The 12,144-nt window shown below is 37.8% G+C and overlaps 3 protein-coding genes across 5 annotated transcripts in view; 1 reads left to right on the top strand and 2 right to left on the bottom strand.

The window, feature by feature from the left end:
- The window catches only part of LOC124622942 (ankyrin repeat and SAM domain-containing protein 1A-like), a 579,621-nt gene extending 578,762 nt beyond the window's left edge, over positions 1-859 (bottom strand). The window contains exon 1 of the mRNA XM_047148732.1: positions 599-859. Coding sequence (XP_047004688.1) covers positions 599-702 — 104 coding nt within the window. The 5' untranslated portion in view covers positions 703-859. The remainder of the gene's footprint in view (positions 1-598) is intronic.
- On the top strand, positions 858-5,915 carry LOC124622605 (transmembrane 7 superfamily member 3-like). Of its 3 annotated transcripts, XM_047148364.1 has the most exons (8): positions 858-1,197; positions 1,394-1,738; positions 2,097-2,359; positions 2,504-2,675; positions 2,765-2,932; positions 3,010-3,162; positions 3,241-3,510; positions 4,866-5,915. In XM_047148364.1, the coding sequence occupies exons 1-8, from the start codon at positions 1,068-1,070 to the stop codon at positions 5,135-5,137; spliced, it is 1,773 nt and encodes a 590-aa protein (XP_047004320.1). In that variant the 5' UTR covers positions 858-1,067; the 3' UTR covers positions 5,138-5,915. The 3 variants fall into 3 exon arrangements, with proteins under 3 accessions (XP_047004320.1, XP_047004322.1, XP_047004323.1); XM_047148366.1 differs by lacking the exons at positions 858-1,197; positions 1,394-1,738 and adding an exon at positions 1,862-1,968; XM_047148367.1 differs by lacking the exons at positions 858-1,197; positions 1,394-1,738 and adding an exon at positions 1,895-2,012.
- A 3,418-nt stretch (positions 5,916-9,333) lies between these two features.
- Positions 9,334-12,144, bottom strand: part of LOC124622943 (paired box protein Pax-6-like) — a 341,169-nt gene continuing 338,358 nt past the window's right edge. Inside the window, exon 9 of the mRNA XM_047148734.1 lies at positions 9,334-9,582. Within this exon, the coding sequence (XP_047004690.1) occupies positions 9,334-9,582 (249 nt within the window). The remainder of the gene's footprint in view (positions 9,583-12,144) is intronic.

Below are 12,144 nucleotides of genomic sequence, written 5' to 3' on the forward strand. Positions count from 1 at the left end.
ATGTGACATGACGATAGATGATAGGCAAAAGCAGATGGTTTATTGGCAACATTTTACTCAGACTTCTGCTATCCTAGAACCTACCACTAAAATGTAACTTTTTTTTTTACTGCAGCACAAAATTAATAATTAAAAGCTACCTTGCCACTATTACATAATTACCACATATATAGACAGTAAATATGTACCGACGCCGACAATCAGCAATTTCGAAGCAGACTGTCAACACATTATCACAAAATCGCTATCGAACCGTAAAAAGTTCAAGAGATGTCTGAATAACTGAGATGGCTCTCCAAAAACACACACACTTATTAACAGACAGGTTACGCTAAAAGAAAAGATCTACGTGCCTTCACTCCAGACTTAATGCTTCCTAATGCTTAACAACGGTTTCCGAACTTTGTTTACTAAACTTACAACAGGTTTATGTCGTGTTTCCTGACGTTACGGTAAGAAGTGGTTAGTTATAGCAACAATAGTTCTAAACACCGAACTTACCATGGCATTAAGGAATTGTCGGTTTATAGGATCAATAATTAATGCAGTGTGGTAACAATAACTAACGAAATAAATGAATTAATATTAAAATACCCACCTTGCCAATGGGCCGCTCCTTTTCGCTCTCTGACTGAGTATTTTCTCCACCACAGAGATGTTCCCATTGCGTGCTGCTTCCAACAGCTCTTGATCCTTGCCCATGTCCCATTTATTTTTCCACCACGCACATGACACAGAATTAACTTCGAAAATATACAACTGACACTACATTTACAAGATTACAAAACTTCATTGATCGAGCGCTGCCATGTTGAAGCGCTACGAGCGCCTCTAGCGGCGTCGCGTGAGTGAGTAAGAAAACAGACGACGCGAGGTGTGGAGAAAGTTTCGTAACGAGTGTTAGTGAGTGTACGCAGGGAATGAGTGGTACAGTGGTTTATAAATGTATGTACGTGTGTCAATAATGTGACAGTTTACCCGGCAAATACACAACAACTAAGTGTCACCGTACTTTGATTACGATTGCATTTCGTGACTTAGAATGAGTGTAATTCCAACTAGTGAGAATGTCGTATTTAATGTTGATTCAGTGTATGAAGTCCAAGCGCAATTCCTTGCTTATTCTTTCGGTACTGTTTTGTTTAGTGTTTTTGCCGGTTAGCGTTCAAACAACAGATATTAATACATTTGTAGAAGGTTAGTAAACGCTAACTTTAAGCATGCAACCTGTCTGTAGAATTTTGCGTACATGAGTTGACCGCTTTTAGATGTGACGCTCGAGAAGAGTTAAAGTTTCACAGCATATTGTAATCCGGAGTTTTGAAGAGTGTCATGCGTAAAAGATTAGCCCAAAATTGCAGTTGTAGCTATGCTTTCTGTTTTACATTTACAGATGGTGACACGATCAACCTCTCTCTTCTTAACTACAACATTCTTGCTTCACCTGGAGCGATAGTAGATCAGTTTATAGACATTGCACCGTCCAGTATCATAGCAGTAAATGTCACAAATATTCCGTCTGATGGTGGATTTGTATTATTGCAAACACACGCATATCAGTATGAGATTGTTCTGTCGTACAATAAGGTTCTTACACCCCATACGTATGTGAACGGAAGCAATATTGGCTTGATACGAGAAATAAAAGGACAACCGCCTGCACAGTTCTTTGTTCATAATACAAATCCTGTGAGAAACATTACTGTTATGGTAGCAGCACAGGCGTACAGCGATGAAGGTTGGTATAGTTTTTATTTTTTTCTCTCTTGTCATATTTTTATCTTATCAGACGTTTGTAGACAGCAGGCTAATTAGTTGTGCTAATGAAACAAACCGGGCCATTATTTCTGATTCATTCATTTGTATTATATGTATTCAGACTTGGATGGAAGTAATAACCCACTTACAATTATTACTGTGGAATAAATTATCGCATGCTGTGTGGAGCTAGTTTCCTCTACAGACTATGTAATGTGGCATACAGTGATAACAAATAGTGTAAAATATGCTAAGTCAGTCATTTGTCTCTCAAATAAATCTGTTGAAATTCTTACTCTGATATGTAAAGTACAGCATTTAAAATTTTGTATTCACAGCACCAATACCTGGAGGATGTAATATGGAGTTCAGTGTGGAGATTGCACCGTATCTAAGAATAACAGAGACAGAGGCAGTTATTATTGTGGACAGCCAGCCACCAGGAGTGTCAACCCTGCCTAGCAGTTGTGAATTTTCACCTCCATCTGAAGTATTGATGTACCATATGTATCTACCAGAAATGGATTTTTCAAGAGAGACATACTTCAGAGCACTGAGAGCCATGATGACAGTGCAAGATATAAAGGATCATGGACTGCTGGTTAGTGTACTTTCTACAGTCAAAACCAACATTTTGCTTGATAGAAACAGTAACTTTTGTTAATGCCAATTCAAGAAAGATGTTATATCCATTAGTAAAATAAAACTAAGTCTGTATTTAAATATTAATGAAACAATGTTACAGATTGAGCCAAGTTTAATTGGCTCCTCGTTGAGACGGACTTACAATGCATATCGTGGAACTGGAACAGTATATGGGGCAATTGCTACATCAGGTTTCTCAGGTTCTGCTTATGTTCCTGCTATTACATATGGATGTAGTGGTGAAATAGCAATTGACTCGTGTGAAGTATTACGTAAGTGATATTGACTTATGTGCCAACAGAAATAGTGATGTCATTCTTATATGAATTATTATTAAATTTCTCTTAAATTTTCTTTTCAGATACGGTGTTCTCAAAAGTTCTGTGTGCTACAGCTTTCTTTCTGGGTATCTTCCAATGCTTTTTTGGGCACAGGTTTTTTAGAACCGGATTGTTTCTGGCAGGATTTTTGTCTGGTGGAATTGTGACCTACATAATTTTAACACTCCAAAAGTCACTCAGTACACCAGGTAAATATTAGATTACTGTGACAGCAGGTCAGTATGTTTTAAATGCATTTCAATTCACTTGCAACTTTTATTTTCAGTTTTAGAGACAGTTTCTGTGCTATTGGGCATGCTATTTGGAATAGTGTGGCTGTTGTTGTGGCGTTGCTGTGGAGTACCTTTGATATCAATACTTTTACCTTCCATGACTTTTGGATTTTTAATTGCATCTACCTCAATGTATGCAACACTGGGTAAGATCACAACCTCAGTGTTTGTGAATTATTATGTTGTGGAAAGCATCAGATGATCTTATGAATTGTTATTTACAGCTGACATCCCTGTGTTGAGGAGTGATACAAATTTCTGGGCTGCATTTGTGTGTATAATGTTGCTAGTAGTACTTGTGGTACTTCTCTGCCCGCCACTAATGAGCAAGAGTAACATTATCAGTTGTGCAGTACTAGGTGCATATGCCACTATAATTCCCATTGATTATTACATAGGCTCAAATCTAAAATATGTATTGGTGAACACGATAAGGAGAGCAACAGTTAGTGGCTATAATGCTGCTGTTATTAATCCTCCATTCCAGTTTCGAGGTAAGTACCTACATTTGTCCATTGTGTATGGGAGATCATTAAATATAAACAATTTCTACCGTTTTCTGTTTTATATACTTCAACAGTTACCTAGTATATAATGCATACTGACAGAGAGGATCCATTATCAAGGTGATCTCTTATTATTTCTGATTATTCATGTGCATCAATTTTTTGGGTCGTGTGCAAATTCATATTATCCACTCTTGTGCCATATTTTTTTTTTTTTTTTTTAGATTTATTTAGCAATAAATAAAAATGGCTATGCTGATCATTCCTACATTTTTGTGTTTGCATTAAACCAGTTTCAGAAATATTTCTGAAATGTAGGCTTTTAGAATTAGATGCACTTTTAAACCAGAAAGAAGGAGATAGATTATGATATAACATAATAGTGATATAAGAACTGCTTTAATTATAAATGGGGGTTAGGGACAAAACAGACAAGAGACAGCAAATTAATAACTGCCATTTTTTCTCATCTTTTCTGAAATATTTGCCTGATGTGTAATCCTGCATGGAAGTGAAACATCAGCAATCAACAGTTCAAACATGAGAGGGGAATAGGAGCTTTTGAAATGTGGTGCTACAGAAGAATGCTGGATATTATAAGGGTGGATATTGAGTAACTTATGAAGAGATACTGAATTGAATTGGAGGAAAAAGAAATTTATTGCACTACGTGACTAAAAGAAGTTATCGCTTGAGAGGACTTATCTTAAGACATCAAGGAATCATCAATATGGTAATGGAGGGAAGTGTTGGTTAGTGATGATGGGAGGGGGGGGGGGGGATAAAAATTGTGTAGTGAGACCAAAGGATGAACACATTAAGCAGGTTCAAAGGGATGTAGGTTGCAGAAGTTATGCAAAGATGAAAAGGCTTGCACAGGCAGATTAACATGAGAGCTGCACCGGACAAGTCTTCAGCCGGAAGGTCACGATGACAGCAACGATTGAACTAATTATTTATGCTGTTGTTTACTTGTTCCTATTTGTGCAGTGGTTCCGTCTGAAAGCTCAACTTAGTTTTCTTTTATGCTTTCCTCACCTGTTCTGCCTCCTCTACCCCTGAATAGAGGGACCCCAGGTTCAAGAATTCTGTATGTTTTTGTATTTTGCTGCTGTTCAGTTTCCTTCTAAACTTCTAGTGCATCTTATCTTATAGTTTCCTGTCTAGGTTTGTGGCATTAATTTTTTATATTTTTAATTAATGTAACCATACCTCTCATTGAATTCTTCATGAATTAACTGAAATCCATGAAATACTTTAGGGAATGCTATTAGCTTTCATGCGTTATCATACAGAAATTGTCATTAAATTTGCTGCTCTGGTATTTGAATTCTTTGTTTCAGATGTCATTCTTGTTGCGGTGTGGATTTCATTGACAGTGCTTGGCAGTTGTGCACAGATATGGCAACAGAAAGGAAAACCACCATTCCCACCACCACCATACAGATCTCGTTATGGAAGACTAATAGATAGAACACTTTCTAGCCAAACTCCGCTTATGATAGATGCTCGTATCCCATATGGTACTGTCCCAGAAACCCCAGCATCTGCAGAGCAACGCTTCACATTTTTGCCAAAAATGCCTCGCATCTCTCTGCCTATTGGGAAACTGTGATATGGAGAAGACTGATGCTCCACATTTCTAATTATCTTCTTTGTTTCTCTGTGTTGACAGCATTAATACTTATTCTAAGTATGACACAAACTGTTGAAAGGAGCTCGAGTGAAAAATGGCTTCAGTAGTAAAAGTATAGTTTGGGGCCAGTGGTGTTTCTAAGTGTTTCATGGAGCAACATTGCCAATCTGTGAACAATAGAGAAACACTGCCATGACTGGCACTGGCCCTGATCTAGACTTTGGCTGGCTTCTGTTGGTTGCTCTGCACGCGAATGGCAGTGATGATTAGAGCTGTATCACTGTGGTGATGACTGAACCTCAGTGTTTTATTTTGTGGTAGGATTTGCTATGCTTTTAAAGGGTGGTGGGTGATGCTTTGCCCTGTCTGTAACTTACGTTGTGTGTGTTGACAGCTTATGAGAATGTAGCAATACCATTCCATTGGTCTACTGTTTCAGTTCTTATGTAGGACCATTTTGAAAGATGGTGACAATATCTTCCTTCAGCATTAACACTTAGTGCTTAGTCTAGAACAGCACCTTAATCAATGTGTGTGTGTGTGTGTGTGTGTGTGTGTGCGCGTGCACACATTTTTTTTTTTTTTTAACATATGTGCTACCAGCTGTCAGACAAGTGGGTGCTATTCTCATGTACAAATTTTTAGCTGTTTAACACGTTTTATTTAAATTATACCAGTCACTGTGTTCAATGTATTATACATTTTATTGATGTTTTTGAATTCAGTTAAATAAAACTTTTTCAACTTTCATGTCTCATACAAATATATTTTTCACCGTGACACCAATTAGTCCGCCCATCCTTAAATATTTGTTTGCTACCTCTCATAAATTGTATGGAGTATGATGCAGTGAAAAGAAAAGAAAAATACACATTGCTATGTAACCTTAAAGTGTTGTTTCATTTTCATGCAATGTTTTATTTGTTATTTTGAAACAGGTCAGGTAATGAATTTGCAAATTTGTCAGTACTTAACCATTCAGACATGGAAAGGGCTTGAAATACCAGTTGTAAAATCTCTGTTCCTTCATCTCCCCACACACATTTGTCTGTGGTCTGTTTAAGAGGAATGTGTGTTTGACAATTGAGCTGTAGTGTTCCACATCATTCTATATTGCAGTGGATCTCTTTTCTCATGAAATTTTTTAAACTCCAAAACATGGCCACCATGTGTCTCAAATGTTAATATAGAACTATGTTAACAGTTCAAGAAGAGGTACAAAAATTATGGGGCTACAAGTATACTGGGAAAAGTGCAGTGGAGATAGTATTACTTTTTGCTTGATGGGTAGTGTACTGTATTGAGAACTGAGAAAACAATGTGGGGACTTTGTGTCTATAATGCTTCTTTATGTTTGATTCTGGAGCTGTGGATCAACCCTTCATCTTCTTTCCATACCTTTTCACCTCTATAGCCCATATGAAGAAACTGTGGTGAGAAAACAAGTGTGACTCAATGAAAGTTGTTTTTATTTAGACTGTATATGCAGTGTCTTAATACAGTCTGCTTATTCTTATAAATATTTGTGTGTAAGAGGCTGATGAGTGTACGTAACACACTGTTATGTGACAATAGGAATTATTTACTGCATGTGAATTAAAAACCTTCACTTCAAGAGGAATTACAACCAGCTATATTAATAATACAAATTTCTGAGGAAATGGGTAAAGCATTTCACATTCTGGTACAATACGTTTTACTTATTAAAAGTCATTTGAGATTTGTATTCTTTTTTTATTACTTTATCCACATAAGATCTACACACTGACAGATATGCAATGTTTTGCTTACTCCATTTAAATATTATATAATCACAGCAACAAAGTCAATATACATGACATTCATTATTGTTACATTGTTGTCACTGAACATATTTCTTAAAATTTGTTCCTAAATAAAACAGTTTAAAACCTTTCTGGACTTTGACCAAAACTGCATTAGGAACTAGAAAAATGTTTTCTTACATTTAGATAAACATTTACATCTATTGTATGAATTAAATAATTCGAGAACCAGAAAATAAATGCAGCAAGGAGGGTTGAGAATTGAATGTTGTTAATCTAAAAACTACCAAGTGATGTAAATTTATACTTCCAGTTCTCTGACTTTTCGTAAGGCACACCTTTCAGATTCATGGTGCAGAACCCAAACTGAAATTCATTACAGGTGTACTACTTTATGATTGGTTCTTAAATACAGTAGTCTTGCTTGTATTGTTTTCATCTTAGCCTCCCTGCTACATTAAAACACTGTACAGATAGGTAAGATCTCTGTGTTCACCATATGTTCAGGATATGGTGGGTCAGTGTATTACAAGAAACTACCAGTAAATATTTTTGGTACAGTTTTCCCAACACAGTTGCCATTGAACATTAAGTTTGAAATTTGTGGAAGCTATTACTGCATACAAAACCTTGTGAAGCTAACATTAATCCTCAACAATATTTCAGAATGTAGAATAAACAAAAAGTCCTTTCAGAAACTTTATGTACAAGTGCACTATCTGCATTTGTGGTTTGGACCCAAAAGTTTCACAGAGTTTCTGTAGTTTTTCAGAATTGTAATATAATTCATAATGGGTTTAAATCCCGTAGTGAGTTAAATGGTCAATATTGTCCTACATTTCACATTGTAAAAAGAGGTGTTATTGTGATGTGTGTAGGCTAACTGTACCATGTCTGTTGAAACGTGTCAAGATTCTACAGAAATTATTTAGTTAAACATTGAAATAATACTTATCTTTACAATTTATTCAAATTGCCAAGACTGAACATGAGTTTAATGTATGCATTTACCTATTTCACTTTAATCAGATTGTTTTATTATCGTCAAATTTTCTCGATTTATGTTCACTTAAAATTAAGCCTACTTTAATCACACACTGCATCCTAATATATTTGCCGAGCACACAGTTAACACACACTTTTGTGTAAGCATTTGTACAATTACGAAATTAATGACTATACAGTACAACACTGCACGGAAATGAAATTAATACTGTTAAGGATACTCAAACCACTGTTTCAAAATTTTAAAATTTCTGTGTGCAAAACTTTTTGGCACATTTTCTTGCTGGTATTAACCCAACAAATGCTGAAAGAACAGTTGTATGTGGGTTACATTGTATTTACTGTGAGTTCTATCATTCACAAGTACCCTGTGATCCGGTTCAAATTGTTCTTCTGTTGAATATTCTTCACTGCTGAAGACACCAGTTTTGCAATTTATAACAGTTAAGTGTTGCACAGTGGGAAATAATAATGAATACTATTTGTGTAGAAATTGTTTAATTATGTTTAATCTGTCACAGAAGACTGTATGTCTTTTTAATTTTGTGACAGATGTCGCACGGATAGAAGTACAAAAGTTAATTTCCCCCCCCCCCCCCCCCCCCTGCACCCACTGACCCTGTCTGCAGACTACAAGGGCACTATTTTGCTCTGTATTACTGTTAAGGAAGTGTAATGGGAAGTTATTGGGTACTGTTTCTTTCGCAGTAATTGTTCTTCTCTCTATACTTTATGGAAAGTAAAAGACTTCTCAACAGTGAGTTAGCTTCTCAAAATAGTGACATTCAGTTCTTTGGCATTAGTTAGTGGTTCTTTAACAATATAACAAAGCAAAATGTTACTGAAAGAAAAGGACAAGAATGTGTCCTTCATGTGTCATATTTAATATGCTGAAATGGGGGAAAAGGTTACTGGGAAAGTTGAAAAATGTGCTAGCTTTGCATGTTCAAGTGATCAGCAATCACATTTTCCTTCCAGTCCGTATGTAGAAGCCCAGTTACAAATCTCTCTGCCGACTGCAAATTTAACGAAGCACTTCAGTGAAAATTACACGCACCAGATGGTGAGGAGGATGTGGAAGTACAACAATCTTTATTGCCCACATTCGTTCTGTAGTAATAGCTTTTTGTAAACCTTGTTGACTGGTGGTGAGAGAGACCACCTCTGCAGTTTCTTTCATAGATTTTTGTCGAAAAGAGAGGAAGAGTCTCACTTTCAGACGACGAGGCAGCAAGGTATCACGACGCCCACGGGTTGCTTTGGCCTAGCTGGTGATCCGCCGCGTCTAGTGACCAACGTGTTTTATCGTTTATTTTGAGACGCGTTGCGGAGGGAAGCTGTGGTTCGTGGTACCCGATGTGTGCGTGTGGTGTGATCCTGGCGCGCTCAGCGCTGCTGGTGGTGGTGTGCGGAAGCGGCTGCGGCTGCGAGGCTGAGCGCGTCCAGCGAGGAGGCGTCGCGCAGCGCCTGCGACAGCGGGGACTGCGGCGAGCAGCTCTGCGGCGTGTCCTCGCCCGTGCCCGTCGAGGTGGAGGCGGCGGGGGCGGCGACGGCGGCGGTGGCGGGCCCCGGGGGCGGCGGCAGCGGGTCCTCCGGCGGCTGCAGCAGCAGGCGCGCCGGCGGGAACCCGAACAGCTGCGATCACTGGATCCGCGGCCAATAGTTGGACGTCAGGTCCGGCCCCTGGCTGGGGATCTGCACCGGCACCGACACGCCCGCCGAGATCACGCCTGCCGGGAGAATAACAACTCAGTCTCACCTGCTACCACTGCATCTGCTTGCGCATAAGCTGCTCAAAACTAGAAAGAACGAACATAATGCCTTCGTATTGAAGCCAGCATCAGGGGCTTCTGGATTACTGTCCAATGTGTCTTCATTGCAGTGAGAGTTGTAAAACGCCTGTAGACTACCAAAGTAAGAGTAGAGTACGGTAATTTTCCAAGTAGCTTTGGTCAGTTAAGGTCGTACCCGTGTTACGTGTACATTAGGTGTGTTGCATACCATACGGGCTTTACTTTATAACGATCTTTTTTTTGTGTTTCCGAGCAGTGTTTTACTAGGTTCCACTATAAACCGGAAGCGATGAACGGTGTAGAAAATGAGTGAAGCATAAACAGGGTGTTTCACAATTCATATTATACATCTAGATATTGTAGAGGGGACTTAGTAGATCAAGTTTTACGCAGGATCACATGTCTGGAAACCTTAGAGATTACAGAGCATCGAAGTCACAGGCGCCGGCGCCTTTATATATATATATGCAGGGTGATTCCGTGATGATGTTACAAACTTTTAAGGATGATGGAGAATAATAAATCTATCTCGTTCAATAGACCCATTTTAGAGCCCATGTTTATTAGACATTACTTCTTGTCTTAGTCCATACCACCACCTCTGAAAGTTGCCTACCCTAAATTCTTAGCAACAGCAGTAACAGTACAAGTAATCCACTGTCAGAGGTATCAGTATTTTTCGCTTGTGACTTTCGACTGGGTCGTTCCACAACCAGAAACCCTGACCTCAATTTAATATACTCGTATTTATCCGTTTCCATCATTCTTCAAAGTTTGTAACATCTTCTTGGAATCACCCTGTATATATATACAGTTACAGTTGCGTATAACTTTGACGCTATGTATCGTCGTTGGACGAGTTTTCCGGACATGGGTTGTTATATAAAACTTGATCTACTATGTCCCCTCTTCAACCTCTGTAAGTGTGTTACTTGAATCGTGAAACACGCTGTATAAAGGGCTGAGCAACCTACGAAACACTTTTCTTTTGCATAGTTATCGTTCTGTGTGCTACTTAAAAGTATTTATAGCGAAATTGAAATTATCAGTATTTAATTCAGGCTTTATTCCAAAATCGTTGGTTCCTAACGTGGAACAGAGGGACGTTTTAGTAAAAATAAAGAAAACAATACAGATTTATCATCTAGCGCTAGGAAACGCAATTTCCTGACCAAGAAGGTAAAGTAAAGAAAACCCGCAAAACAAAAATATATCAAACATCGCTTCACTTCATCGAACTTTTATAGAACACGGTTCTGTAATTCGTAAACAACTTTCGCATTTATCAGTAGCAACAGGTATCTCTTGCCTTTCATCATGATAATGAATGTTCTGATGACAAAATAACTACATATATTATGTTTGTACATGAAAACTATATTTGCATCAAAAGTAACTGCTTTGGTTACATAGAAGTGTAGAAGTTTTACAATCAAATAATTCTTATACTTACAAAATGCTATTTATATTTTGTAAGAATATAAAATACCCAATGGACTAACACTAAATGATGTGCCGTTCTAATAAAAAAAAAAAAAAGATAGAGAAGTCGTCGGCTCCCAATTTCGCTGTTACACGTTCATTTATGTATGTTTCCTTACCAATACTATCGGTAATCCTACCATTTAGTACGTCGTTTGTGTTATGTATCAAAACTTCCGAACTGTAGTTTTGGTAGAGTGCAACACTTATTGCAGTACTTTCAGTCAACGTTCTTTGTATTACAATGGTGAAACCTTATGCAATATTTGGCTGCACCGAAATATATGTGAAAGGAAGTAATATTTCGTTCCATAGGAAAATTTACTTTAAAAACATAAACTTGCGAACATATTTGTCCGGACAAAGTCAGTGAATTTACAGGCTGAAGCTGCAGCTGTGGAGTGATATCGTTTCCCAGCAGACGCCAATAGTCTACTATTTGAGAGTTTTGATCTGTGTCTACATATTACGAACTGAATCATATCTCGTAAAAAATACATTGGTCCTCAGATATGAAACTCAGTGAATGACGAAGTCTGAGACGACAAAATGGTAAATTCTATTTCACTATAAATATCTTCTCTGTAATTAACGTTTTCTAACATATTATTATTAGCTTGACAATGTTTCAGTATTTGTACTCGATTAAGCAAAAGACATAAAACATAAACGCCAATTTCGTCTAAGATACTCGTGTGGAAGCAGTGAAGTAAATGCCTCGCAATGCAACGAATGCAGGCACTGAGAAGCTGAAATTCTGTCGCTTGTGAAAATGAAGTGCGCCAAAATACAAAATTTGTTACCGTTTCATCCGGCAAACTGGAAAAACGATAAACATCCCATTAACATCGGGAATTTCGGAGAAATTAGGTTAACTGTAGCAATACAAGAAGTCGTCCGACTGTTAAAATCAGTGCTTGAT

Source organism: Schistocerca americana, chromosome 7 (genome assembly GCF_021461395.2).
Source record: "Schistocerca americana isolate TAMUIC-IGC-003095 chromosome 7, iqSchAmer2.1, whole genome shotgun sequence".
NCBI classification, from domain to species: Eukaryota; Metazoa; Arthropoda; class Insecta; order Orthoptera; family Acrididae; genus Schistocerca; species Schistocerca americana.